This window comes from Lichenostomus cassidix, chromosome 4 (assembly GCF_008360975.1).
Source record: "Lichenostomus cassidix isolate B80296 chromosome 4, HeHo_3.0, whole genome shotgun sequence".
In the NCBI taxonomy this organism is placed as follows: domain Eukaryota; kingdom Metazoa; phylum Chordata; class Aves; order Passeriformes; family Meliphagidae; genus Lichenostomus; species Lichenostomus cassidix.
Window position 1 is genome coordinate 54,938,925 of NC_139484.1, and position 14,291 is coordinate 54,953,215.

The window sequence follows — 14,291 nt, forward strand, 5'->3', positions numbered from 1 at the left end:
GCCATACACTTGGAAGAGGTTAAAAAAAACCCCAAAAGGTATAAATAGATTATCTCACTTTTGGTAAAAATAATGTTAAATCACCCCTTTCAAACCAAGCTAAATATTGTGACCCAAGAGTAAAATTAAAAAAAAAAAAAAAAGAAAAAAAAGAAAAAAAAGAAAAAAAAGAGGAAGTTTAGCAGGAAGGCTGGGAGAGATGGAATGAGAAGGAATGAGAGCACACACTGTACAAGGGCTTGCTGTCAAGTCTGAACTTCATCCTGCCAACTGAGGTGATGCTTATCAGAAATGCCATTTTAGCAGGAAAGTGGTAAGAGCAAGTGTAAGCAACGTGATGATAAAGGTGTCAAACTAAGACTTTGGCAAAGATAAAAATACTGCATAAAATCCTAGCAAGAATTTAAGTTCTTAACTGATGGAAATGTGTGATCAAATTCTCTAAAAAATCGAGATATAGTTGGATAAGAAAAAATTTAATTAATCTCAAAAAGATAGGTAATGTAAAGATACAAGAGTGAAAATTAACCATCTCAAGAATTTTAAAAACCATAAATAGGTAAATTAGATAAAGAAGAGAAAAGCTTAAGAGCTGAACATCAACCTACTGGCTTTTTCTCCTTTATTTTGTTACAATCTGCTTCTATTATTGGTTTTCATTCTTTTTTGGATCAACATTTTCTATGACAGCAGAAATAGTTGACATTTTGGAACCTGATAGTGAAGAATTAGAATAAACGCAGGACCTCCCAAAAGAATATGCACTAGAATGCAAAAGACTGCTGCTTTTAGGTATCAAACCACTAAAGGAAAAGATTATTTCTGAGAGTTATTCTTCTGATAGTCAAGAATGACGATGCAGATTAGTATGATTCTCCTAATGGAGACACAGATCTGCTGGGTGAAGAAGCAAAGAAGAGAACCATATGTCACAAATCAATATCGCAGTGCTAAGAAGGTGCCCAGAATAAATGCTTACAGTTGGCAGTCTGGCCTCATTTCATCAAAAGGTGCTTGTAACAGACAGGAGGATTATTGTCCTGCACTGAGCTCAGCTTTCAAGCAGTACAATTGGCCTCATCAGTCATTAATCAAACTGATGTTGACAATACAAGTAAGCAAGCACAGTGTTTTATCAGTCTAGGACCACTTTTTCCAAATGTGGCACAGGACACTATGTAAACAACAGAAGTGATACACATGAAAAAATGCAATGTGCTTCTACAGGGCAATCCTCATTTGAAGATCCATGATACAAAGCAACTTTAAAGGCAGCTGATATATTTGATAATTTTAATTTTTTTCTCTGTTGGTATGCAGAGTGATGACTAATGTTGAATTATATCCTAAAATTCCATCTTATATGGAAGGAGGCAAAAACAAAGTCTGAAAAGATCTGACAAAACCCCAGTGTTTCAAGGGAAGAATGGGAATTTTCAGACAAAAGTCATGTTACTTTGTAACTGAAGCACTTGTTATACTATTTTTATAGGAGACATAATTGATTTTTGATTGAAATCAAAGTGGCTTTTTTTTTTATTTTCCATTAGAGATAAATCTAAGCAAGTACCCTGAGCTTTTAATTGTATTTGAAAGAGGATAACAAGCACCTTTTCTAGAGAAAGAAGACATTCAAAAAATGTATTACTGATAGCATAACTATTTTGCAAGGAGGCAAGATGCTTAAGTTTAAAATGTTATTCTCAGACATAAAAGAATTAGGTAAAATGAAAAAGAAAGTAAGTATTCTTTTTGCAGGAAGAACAGATCAGAACTCATTACATGCATCTTGTAAGAGTATAAAGTTAAACTAAGTAGAACATGAAAACCTGTAGATTTTAAGCAGTATTTAAAAACCATGCTGAATCTCTAGTCACTAAGAACTTAGACTTGCTACCAAGTAAGGAGGCACACAGTGTTGGTTGAATTTTCTGACTTTCACCTAGATTGCACAGGTCCATCAGAAATCCAACAGGAACTGCTAGTTAAAACAACATGTTTGAACTCAGTTCTACATAGTAAATTGCAGCAAATGATTAAAATTTTTCAAATACTTTAGCTGTGCAAGTTTTACTTAAGCAAACAATTTTTTCCTCAAAACAAACAAAAAACAAGCCCTGACACATACTGCAAGGTGACTGTCCAGTTGGTTCCCTGCTTACTTAGTGTCCTTACTCCTATCAGCCCTATGCAATAAGATCTCCAGACATAAATTATACTTCATGGCTTTATATACTAAAGCTATACATGGCTATACTAGGCAATACTAAATCTTCATGCAGCTAAACAATGTTAAGCACACTGCTTCAGTATAATAAGAGGCTAAACAAGAGTAGAAAATTGCAAAATTTTACAGTCATAAAAATGAAACATAGTTGTAAAAAAGCAACAGGTTCAGTTTGAGGATATAATATTTTTTAAAATTGAAACTATTGACATTAACGGCCAAAGTTTCATTTTAAGGCGTTCCATCGATGAATGAGTCTCTTACCATGTGTTTCTTAAAGCATGTTACCAGACTAAATTATCTACAATACCTCTAGTAAGAAGCAGTAAGATCCCCTTACCTCCTACATACAGCGGAGAATCAAAATTCAGAGTGGATTGCTTGGACAAATTGGTAATTATCTTGGGGCTTCCTCCATCAATAGATAAAGATAGACTCTGATCCATAGCTAGCAGCTCCACAATGTGGAAATTGCCATCATTAATTGTTTCCACACTGCAAAATAAACAATATTAAACAGTTGAGGGTCTGGTTAGAACAGCTTTTTACCTTCTTCTCCTTTAAGAGTCAATAGAATTTAAGAACAGAACTTCTCTAGGAGTGCATTCTCCTGAAAAATACATTTTTAGTTAAAACATGCACATATGTTTAAAGCAAATACAGTGTAACATCCTTTCTTCTGCATTAATGATGACAGGGCTGGAACACCTTTTCTATGAAGACACTCTGAGAGAGTTGGGGTTGTTCAGCCTGGAGAAGAGAAGAGTCTGGGGAGACATTATAGAAGCTTTTCAATACTCAAAGGGGGCTTACAAGGAAGATGGAGAGAGACTTCTTACCAGGCCCTGTAGTAACAGCACATGGGTAACTGTTTTTAACTAAAAGAGGGCAGATACAATTTGCATAGAATCTATTAAGTAGAAGAAGTGACATAAAGGGAAAGTTCTTTAATATGAGGGTGGGTTGATATGAAACACTGAGACAGGTTGCCACAGAATTTGTGGACCTGTTATTGGAAATGTTCAGGATCAGGTTGGATGGGGCTTTGTACAACTTAATCTAGTGGAAGCTGTTTCTGCCCATAACAAAGGTGGAACTAGGTGATTGCTAAAGGTCCCTTCAAACCTAAACCATTATGTGAGTCTAAAATTACTTCAAGATGGTATTTGCAAGCAAGTCTGTATGTATTCTACGTTTAGCAGAGTATTGGGTTTACGTATCTTGAAGTAGAAAGACCTGAGTCAACTCCAGTGATACATAAATCTGCCATTTCATGGAATATGGAATTGCATCTAACTTTAGTCCTGCCAGACAAAATCATCTCATTGGTCCAGACAGTTCCACTGACACTAGCAATAAAGTTATTGTTATCTTTATTGGGCATGGTTATTTAAGTGTGTTCAGCTTTTGGCTAGTACAGTGAATATTAATATCGTATTATTTTTTTCTCGTCTACATATACCATTTCCTTCTGCTTACTAACAAGATATGAACTCACTAGCAGAAGAATTCCTGAAGAATGTCAAGCAGAAAATGCTTGTTTCAAGCATGGTGCTCCCCCTGCATAAGGAGAAGTCTACTCATGATAGTACAAGAAATGGCTGCCTTTGCTTAGCAGCCTCAATATCTACATAGCAAGTGCTTAGGTGCAGGAACTACTCTGTGCTTGAACACAGTTTAAGCACACTAGAGAAGGAAGAATATCATTACTCAGTTTTGGGACTGAATATATCATTGTACTTGCATAACTTGTCGTCCATTTTCCACTGGAGAAATAGAGTATATTGAATAAATGCATGGAAGATGTGAGCTGTAGTCCAGAGACCAGACATTAAAAGCATTCCATGAAAGCCTTTATTTATTTCAGGACACCATCAAATAAGTGAGCTTAAGCCTTTGGAAAAAGTTATTTAAATGAAGCAATTGTGTGATAGCCTGAAATGGACTGAACAGTCACACAGTCAATTAGCTCTTCTCATTGAGAAAGCAGGATAGCTGAAAGAGATTAGGTTCCTAAATCTCAAGGCAAAAACCAAGCAAATTACCTTAAAACATCCTTAGTGATGTTTTAATTAAGCTAACTGCTTTTGTCCTGGAACAGATCAGCAGCACACATGGTCATTCACAACTGTTACACAGTAAATAGCTTCTTAGCCATTTATTACCAACTCTCTGTGAACAGCCTCTGCTCACTGGGGATCAAAGATCTGCACGGAAGCATGCATGCTTTACATACACCCAGCTCTATGTGGAAGTGCAAACACATGACAGAGCAGACACTGGCACAATAAACACTTTATGGGGGCTAGCAGGATGAGGACTGCCAGTTTCCATGGGGGGAAAGGAAATGCTCAGGGTTCATCATTCCTAAAGAGCAAGATTTATTCAAGGTATCAAGAGGTTTGTTTGCTGTGATCAAGCAATATAAAAGATGCCACGATTAAGTTATTTAATACATTTCCATGAATCCAGGAAAAAAAAGTGCTAAAAAGTCAAAGTGCATATGACTTCTTGACTTCAGGAAGCAAGAAACCCTAATATAATGTTCTTGTTTCAAGAAAACTTATTTTACAACTTATCAACCTCTAACACAATAGTATTTAAAAGAATAAGGAGCAACACAGAAAATGTACTTTTATAGCAAGAGGTCATTCCAGGGGTATAGAAACCATAATGTGTAAAGGGAATGTGTCTCTGATAAGAGTGGTTATTAAAAGCCTCTGGTTTAAACTGTTTTACTGGTAAAAATTTACTGCAGAAAGAGGAGCCTTCCTAGGTAAGGGTGGTTTAAATTGAAGCGGAAATAAACTCAAGGCATATCTGCAATATTTCCTGCCAATGCACTTACATTACTTCTAGCCCATTTCCCATTGGAGATATGAGAGCTGAATGCATAGATCCTAATGAAAAGCTGTATGAAGAACTGATTTAAGGCTTCTAGTATTCTGTAGGAGAAAATGATCTGGGAAGAAATATTCCTGTATTTCCAATAAATATATGATGAAACGTAGTTTACTGAATGAAAAGGTTTTTTTTTCTTTCGTGTAGAAAACAGTTAACATTTTAAAGTGGATTTCCAGATGGAACAAAACACAAGTGGATCAAATTTTTCGAAATAACCATTTCCAATGAGTGAATATTATTTATTGGTCTTGGCAGTGCCATCATCTTGTTTCTCAGATTGACTGATGAGTGCTTTTGGGATGATGGCTCTTTCTGCAGTCAGTTCCCATTGGTAAAGCAGTTGGCTTAGAAAAAATGAAGGGAGTGAAGGGAGGAGAGAAACAAAAGGGAGGGACTAAAGGAAGGACTGTAAACATTCCAGGAGACAGCTTTAAAAGTAACAAAGCTACAGAAACACAACATGCAATGAATGGATGCAAAGAAGGCAAAGACCTTAAAAAGGGCAGGAAATATCACTAAGATCCTAGGAGGGTAAAATGGTAAGAACTAGAAATGATGAGGGGATTAGAGTATAATGTGTAAAAGATCCTGTGCTACAGCATATTCCTTTCTAGAACCTTAAATAGCAATCAAAGAGTATGCAATTTGGAGAGCTATCACCAGATGAACTTATATACCTATATACAAGTGTAGAAATGTATATACAGCTTCCAAAATAGAATCATGAAATCATCGAATCATTTAAGTTAGAAAAGACCTCCAAGATCATCAAGTCCAACAACTAAACCAGGACTGCTGAGTTCACCAGCAAATATTGTCCCTAAGCACCACATCTACACATCTTTTAAATACCTCCATGAATGGTGACTACACCACTTCCCTGGGCAGCCTGTTCCAGTGCTCGACAACCCTTTACATGAAGAAATTTTTCCTAATATCCAATCCAAGCCTCTCCTAGTGCAACTCAAGGCCTTTTCCTCTTGTGCTATTGCTTGTTGCTAGTGAGAAGTGTCTGACCCACACCTGGCTAGGAGATCCTTTCACACAATTGTGGAAAGACATAAGGTATGCCCTCAGCCTTTCCTCAACAGCAGAAGACTTCATTACAGTTGTACTATTAAATGAAAGTTTCCAAATATCTCAGAAACTCACCATCATGCTTATTTGAAATGAAATGGAGGTTAATAACAGTAACAACAATAATTGAAACAAAAATAATAACACCAAAAGTATGTATCTGCTTCACTGAACAAGTGTGTCACTCTGTAATATGTCACTGCGTTTCCCATCCCTTTCTTCACTACACTTGCATTCTTCATTTGTCACATAATTCAAAAGAGATTATCAACTCTGTAGGGGAGATACTTATTGTTTTGTAATAGTAACCTAATTTGGACTGTTTGTTAACTGGTCACTTTGTTATTAAGTCCTTCCATGTTTATGGCTTTTTTTTTTGTGTGCAAGTACTGTTTTTCAATCTTTCTCTAGAAAACTATAATGGACAAGTTTAAATCACCAGTATTTATTGTATTCCACTAATGCTAGAAAAAGCATTAAATTTATGATAAGGAAAGATATGTTTTGAATGAAAAGAAGAATTCTAGATAGATTAAACAAATGGGAGCCAAAATAACTTGGAACTGCATATGACCCTCATTCCTGTTGCTTCCTATTCTCAGACAGATATACCTATCAAAATAAAAATCAAAAAAAATAGTTAAACTCATGGAAAAACAATCTAAACTTCTTGTTTAGCCCTACCCCAGAAAGAAAAGAAAAATAATATTATCTCGAATTGCGGTAGTTTGGAAAAGTGAAAATGTATACAATTGAAATACATATACTATTTCTACATGTTAAACCATTTCATGAAATTGTAAGGAAATCTTATGAAATACATACGACATAAAAAAAATAAAATAAGCAATTTTAAGATGCCTATTGGGTATGTTTTTTCTAAACAGCTTTATATTGTATTTTATAGGCTTTTTTTTTGTGTGTGTGGAATATTTTAAGTAATCTACTAAAACAATAGTGGTACTGTTACCTAACAGGGTTTAACATTGTTTCACTGCTGTATATACTTAAGGTTTTGATTTTATATTGCCATAGGAGTACAATCACTTATAAAAATAATTTGTTTTCAGTGAAATGTGCCTAATAGAAGGCAGAACAGCGTCACTGTTACAAACTCTAGAAAGCAAATATACACTATATATAATTTTACAACACAAAAGGTGTAAATACAGCAAAAAGAAGATTCAAGAAAAACTGATTTAATATTTCCTTTTTACTTCTGAAAATAGTTTTAGCACCGAGAGGTCTGTCAAGGCAGCAAGTAATGCCTGTTGTCATTCTGCTCACTCTTGCAATGTCTGTCTGCAAATTGTTATGAAATTATATAATACCTCCCAAAAAATTCAGGTGATAATTTTTCAGAGAACCAGAGAAATTTGATTTTTAAAAAACCCTCAAAAATTATGCTCCAGGAACAGCTGTGGATTCTGTCTCTTAATGGTTTTGGAAGCAAAAGCCATTTCTTTTTCAAGGTTAGTGCCTTTTTTCAGAATCAAGTTTTTAGCTTTCTCTTCACTTTCCAGGGAAAAGTCTCAGATTATACGACCTCCTAACACAGAAGAAAAGAGAAGTTTCTATTTAATTTCTGCTTGTACAGTATAGTTTTTCATTTTACTCAGCACACTAGGAAATTATTTGGCAGTTACAACAAAGAAAATACTCCCCTGCCACATGTGAGCGTAACACAAATGTATAAATATTCTGCTGAAAGCTGACTCTTATTCCGCTTTAATGCATCAAATAATATATTATCTTTCTGACATATCTGTATTAGAGTTACTTGCCAAGACAAAATCACATCTTTTGGCAAGAGGTTTTAAGTGTCTGATCATACATTCATTTGCATGTATTACTTTTAGCCATCTATTAAAAGATGTGACTTTCATATAAGGAATGGATATAGGTTTTGTTTCAGTTTGAAATGTGTCTCATCCAGGTTCACCTGTAGATAGCAGAGGCTGGATATGATCCTGTGTCATAGCTGACCCTCACTCTACCCCGGTACAGTTCCACTGCTATGTGATCTTTATCGCCTTTGTAGAGCAGGATCCCACTGTCTTCATCTGTAGCAACCTAGTTAAAAGAAAGAAATAGTAAGAAAGAACTAAAATTAAGTTTTTATTCAAAATGAGGTATTAAGCGGATCTCTGCATTTACTGCCATAGCCTGTTACTTCATTATAAAATTCTTTCTTGAAGGACAACCTGACAAAACTCTTTCTCTTCCTATCAATAAATCCCTCTACTTCAATATGAATATAGAGTTATTGCATTAACTCTTCTAGATTTTTAGCTCAAACTCTAAAAGTTCTTTAAGCAAGCCAATGACAACTTTAGTTTGTTTTCAACATCATGAAAAGTAATTTACTCTCTTTTCCAGAAAAGAGAATCTACAACAAAAGCAAACTTACCTGAAGAGTGATATTGGTTTGTGGGTGTATTTTAGCTGAAGGGATTTGCAGATAGGATTCTTTGTTGATGAAATTTATACTAATCAACTTCTCACATTTCTCACCCTGGTAGCCTGATAAACACTGACAGATTGGTTCACTCTCTTTTACGATACACTGGGCTCCATTTTGACATTCGTAATTATCACAAGGGCTGGTGCGAGGTAGAACCATTGGTGGTGAAAACTCACAAAACAAGCCACTAAATGAAAATGGAAAAAAATCAGTATTTCCAAGAAAAACCAGCTTTGACAGAAGACATACATGTTTGTACTGCCTTCAGATCCTCCTCACCTGTATCCTTCTGGGCAAATACACGTATATCCATTAACTGCATCAGTGCACTGTGCTCCATTTTTACATTTGTTGTCCTGGCAGTCATCAAAGTCAATATCACAATGTTCACCTACATATCCAGGTGTGCAATCACATCTGTTAAACAGGAATGCAAACAGGATAGCACAGTGCCTTTAAAAGGTACAGTGTGATTATGACAAAGTTAAGGAACTATTGAATCGTTCAAAAATCAAGAAAGAAGAGGCATTATGTTAGTGTGCAAAAACTGTATAGCTTAATCATATTATAAGGTGGGGAATTTACATATGCAATGAAAACAGGTTTTCTAGTGAAAATGTTTACACACCTGCCATTATATTAAAGAACTGTGTATAAATCTAGAGAGCCCTCATGAATAATTCTGACAGTTTTTAGAATTTATGAGCAATGCAGAATGTTACAGGATGTTGTATGTGGCTGCAAACACTAAACATAATCAATACGCTTAGCTGGTGAAACTGAGACAAATAATCCAAGGCTCATGCTGATGGTTATTTTCTTTGTCAGCTGAACAGCTATGAATGGAGCAATGGTCCATTCATACAGCTCAAAGGTTATGCATAATTTTCCCCCTTAAGTTCCACAAGTCTGATTCTGCTCTCCCTGAATCCCCACTGAACTAGAAATGGTACATCCTCAAGAGAGTATGTAATGATTTTTGGTTTGTTTGGGTTTTTTCCATGTGCAACTCTCATGGCATTTCTTCAGGGAATTCTCATATATATAAGACTGAGTGAATGCCCAGATCTCTGTGAAAAAATAATGGAAAAGATTACAAATCCATGCAGCCACATGATATCATGATATCTTTTTTGATTAAGACATCTTTAGTTGATTTAATTAGATCTTATGATTTCCTCCTTGGTGTTATTTCTTTTAGTACCTAAAATTTGCTCTGAGCTGGCAAGAGTGATTTTAAATAGTCCTGTAACTTTAAATTTTGTACTTCAATCAAATATGTCTCATTTTTTATTCAACATGTGTGAATAAGAAAAGGGAAAAAGACTATAAAGCATGCTATTAAAAATCTGAGATACATTCTTGAAGTATACTGCATGTGCTATTTTCTGATTTAAAACCTCAGAAAGTAACAGGAAAGATTAATGAACTAGGCAGTAAAGTATAAGACAATAAACTTTGTTTATTGAAAAACAAACATAATGCACATAAAAAACCAACATAATGCACAACAGAAACCCAACAAATTTTGTATTTTCCAGTTGAAAACTATCAACTTAATTTCACATTCAATTGAATATTTAGTATTTTTTGCCATATTTTAAATAAAATGTCATTTCATAAGTAGTGGGAATGATAATAAATAATCTGATTTTATCACAAAAGCATGCTATGAATAAAACAGGTACTTGTGAGAACAATTTAAAGCTGCAGGTTTCCTGTATTTATTAACTTAAAGCCTATTAAAACAACTTTAGATTATGCAGACTAATTAATCATTATAAGAATAAGGTGTAATTAAAGATTAGCTTTCCTGGGGAGGGACTTCTTTACTTTATACCTTCCAGTGTGCCTTCCTAATAATCTCTTTCAAAATTACTTCTCTAAAAGCAATATAATTATTTCACTTCAATTATATGCAATTATTTTCCTACTGCCCCAGCTCCTGAATGGGTTTTGTATATACAATCATAAAGATTACCCTGTGTTTCTATTTAAAATCTGGTTGGAATTAGAACTGTTAAGGATCAGTAAAATTCAGTAAGACACATTAAAGGTAATTATGCAGCTTTACATAAAAATAGTTGCCTGTACTGCCATAATACTTAATAATAATAAAAATCAGTACTTTGAGAACTGAGTTGGCTTCCACTTAAACAGAAGGCAAGGAAACTAAACCGGATAGAAAAATACAGATTTCGGTTCAGTTGGACTCTAACAATATTTCAGACTTACTTGTATCCTTTGGGTGTCAAGATACACTTGGAATCATGCTGGCAAGGATTCAGGTTTTGGGCACAGAAATCTAATTTCTCCTCACAGAGTTCACCTGAAATATAATGTATGTTGTCAATTCAGTGAAAATATCACAGTGACCTGAAAATATCAGTGAATAGAATTTTAAAAGCAATAGCTACAAATTCATTTGCCAACACTGAAATACGCATACTTCTTTGTATATAAAAATAAATACCTTTATAATAAATACTAATTAATAAGTAGTAATACAAAAATAATAACAATAAATAATAATATACCTGGTAACTCCTTTATAAAACAATATCAAGTTCAAACTCTATAATCTATCCATGGGTATAAATGATAATTTTGTATTTTTTTTCATTTACAATATTTACCTAGCTCTGCTATATAGGAACACTAATGATTGAAAGTCTTCTCACTAGAACAAAAAAGCCATCAATATGATTTTCTCTTACTTATCTCTAAGCACATTATGCACAGAAACACCCAGGTTTGCACTATCACTATAAGTAATCTATTACCTGAAAAAAAACCTGTTACTATCACTGCATGTCAATACAATTCCAATTATCCAAAAATGAAAACTTGTTTTCTACTTTTCCTTAAACATGACTCTCCATTTTTTGCATTTGTTAATGTACCATAATTATCTATAATCTGTTCTGTGTAAAGAAAAGAGAAAAATAATCTAGGTAAAATACCTATGCTTCCTTGCTGATAGAGGCGGTGGCTCTAATCTCCAAAATGGGTTATAATCTAAAGGGTATTTTAATATGGTTAAAAATTATCTTATTTGCAACTTTATGAAAAGGAAACACAGATTTGTAAACAGAGCAACAAGGTCTTGTTCTCTGACTAACTAATGAGATGATACCATGGATCGGGCACTCGCTAAGATTGTAATCACTGGTTTGTAAGGTAGATATACTTATTCCAGCATCCATATGAAGAATAAATGTATAATAAAGAGGTATAAACCCTGTGTGCTGAATTCAGGGACTGACATGTCCATCAGACTGTGAAACTATGGAAGGATTAGGGCTGTCCCTTGTCCTTCATCCAGTAATAAAACCTGAGCTGGCAAGCAAAGAGAAGTAGAACTGTACATTATAGTGACAAAGAAAAGAGCAGAAGAAAGGAATGAATGATCAGACACTTTCATTGCTCAAACTGAACTTGTCTTCAACGAGGCAATATTTGGTATCAGTCAGTTTTCCTGAGCTGAGCATGGCAGTGACTTGCAGTGTAATGGACAAACAAAAACTTCAAAAGAGCTGAGGAATAGTCTGTATTAAAGCAAGAACAGAGGAAAAGGCAAAACTGAAGCAGGAGCAAAGATGGTTATGCCAGTTAAAAACACAACTGAAACATGTATACTAAGTGCCATACGACATGGGATCTTAAAAAATGAGATGACAAGTCAGAAAACAGCTAGACAAGTATTTCTCAGCCATTCAAAAGATCTAGATTGGTTCTACACAAAGGTTTGGTGGGTTTTTTTTAAAGATAAATAAGTAAATAAATAAATAAATACCACTTTCCCAATATGCAAGTAGTATGTTTTCTCTACAAACCAAATGAAGGTTGGAGTTAACATAAGAAAATGGCCCTTATGCACAGGCCACTTAACAGCCTCAGGAAAACTGTCAGTAACAATGTGACTTGGTCAATATATGTAGGAAAATGACTGGAGATCAAATGCAGGCCACTGAAGATCACTAATACAAAGGATTATAATTCTATCCTCAAAGCCTCTTCAAGCTCTCAATAAAATTATAAGCCTGGAAATGTGCAAGTGTTATGACTAGGTCAGTACACAAAGAATCCTGAAATACCAGGGATTCTTTGCATCCCACGATATATTAAACAAAACCCAGACCCCTTTCTCTTTCCAAAGGGCTTTGTTCAAACAAACACATATAGAAGAGGTCTTCAATGCTATTCTTCACATAGCATTTAGTCAACTTGCAGAACTTGTTATAGTTGAAGTCTATTTAAAGACTTCATCAGCGTTTAAGAGTGAGATGTAAGCATGGGAACAGAATTCAGATTTTAAGGATCATGGGAGTAGAATAGGCAAAAATGACTGTTGTTTTAACCTTGTTTGTGCACATTCCTATGGTTTAGAAATGTATGTATGGGCCTAGAGATATGTGGATATATGTGCACATATATACACACACCTACACAAATATCTTAGTATGGCATATATTGTATATTAAATTGCATGCAGAACTGAAAATATGTGACAATCCAACTACAAATAATAAAACTGCAGTTGTACAGTACTTACAAAACTTGGACAAAAACACTTCTAAATATTCCCAAGATTATTATATCTAACAGCGTATCAGCGAGTTTCTGATGGCGACACATTGAGCCTATCTCCCAAGCAGGGCTGGAGCTTGCTGTCTCATACATTCACAGTAAAAGCTCAGTGGAAAGAAAACCAAAATATCTAGAAAAAAGCAATTTAGGAGTGGCATAATAGGAGCAAGCATTCTCACCATTGCTGTCAAATTTATTGAACTGTTTTTGCTACAGGATATTAATTGGGTCATGGTTTAGATTATCATTGGCACAGCCTTCTGAAACATCTTGTGTGGCAAATACCTTTATTGTATAGTGTCTAAGCCTGTCCATTTTTGTAAATCCTTTTCCAGATACTTAAAAAATAGGATTTCATCGAATGCACTTCATTTTAGTATTCACAGGTGTATGGCCCTAATATCTTCAGAACTATACTGAAAGCTGAATCACCTCATGTGGGGTGCTCAGGGGCACTTGAAAACTCCTTATTATTCACTCTTGGCTGTGAATCCCACATAATGATTGGACATTGAAGTTTTAAACAGGTTTACATTTTGAAAAATGCCCACTTCAAATGGTAAAATCAATGTAGCACTACCAGGCACACTGCAGCCAAATGGCTTGCAAACATCATTAAACATCACCAGGCATTTTTAGATCATGGTCAGAGCTTGATCTGAGTACTCTAGAAAAGCACACAGAAGCAGGACTTTTTCAGCTGTGACATGTGACAGCAGAAAAGTAAGGAAACTTTCCCCTTTTATTTGCAAATTCTATGCATGGTGAATCATATCCTTAGAGTTTTAGTTAAAAAGTCCATAGCAAATAGGAAACAGGATTCAAAGAAAAGGACATGGTAAATGGGGTAGCCATGTAGCAAAATATTAATGTAAAAAATCCTATGAACATAGAAGTTAGCTTCAATTACAGTACAAGATTTAGTTATAAAGGAAAGGTAACATTAATGACAGACTTGTACACAGTATCAGTAAAAAGAAAAACATGAAAAATTCAAGATGCAATCCAAATGTGTACATCAGATACTCA

At 34.7% G+C, this 14,291-nt stretch overlaps 1 protein-coding gene across 5 annotated transcripts in view; it reads right to left on the bottom strand.

Annotated features, from left to right (window-relative positions):
- SLIT2 (slit guidance ligand 2) overlaps positions 1-14,291 on the bottom strand; it is a 260,071-nt gene that overhangs the window by 10,794 nt on the left and 234,986 nt on the right. For all 5 annotated transcript variants that reach the window (XM_085059254.1, XM_085059253.1, XM_085059256.1 and 2 more), the window contains 5 exons: positions 10,908-11,001; positions 8,952-9,089; positions 8,619-8,859; positions 8,151-8,281; positions 2,568-2,722 (listed from right to left, as the gene is read on the bottom strand). In XM_085059254.1, the coding sequence (XP_084915380.1) occupies positions 2,568-2,722; positions 8,151-8,281; positions 8,619-8,859; positions 8,952-9,089; positions 10,908-11,001 (759 nt within the window). The remainder of the gene's footprint in view (positions 1-2,567; positions 2,723-8,150; positions 8,282-8,618; positions 8,860-8,951; positions 9,090-10,907; positions 11,002-14,291) is intronic.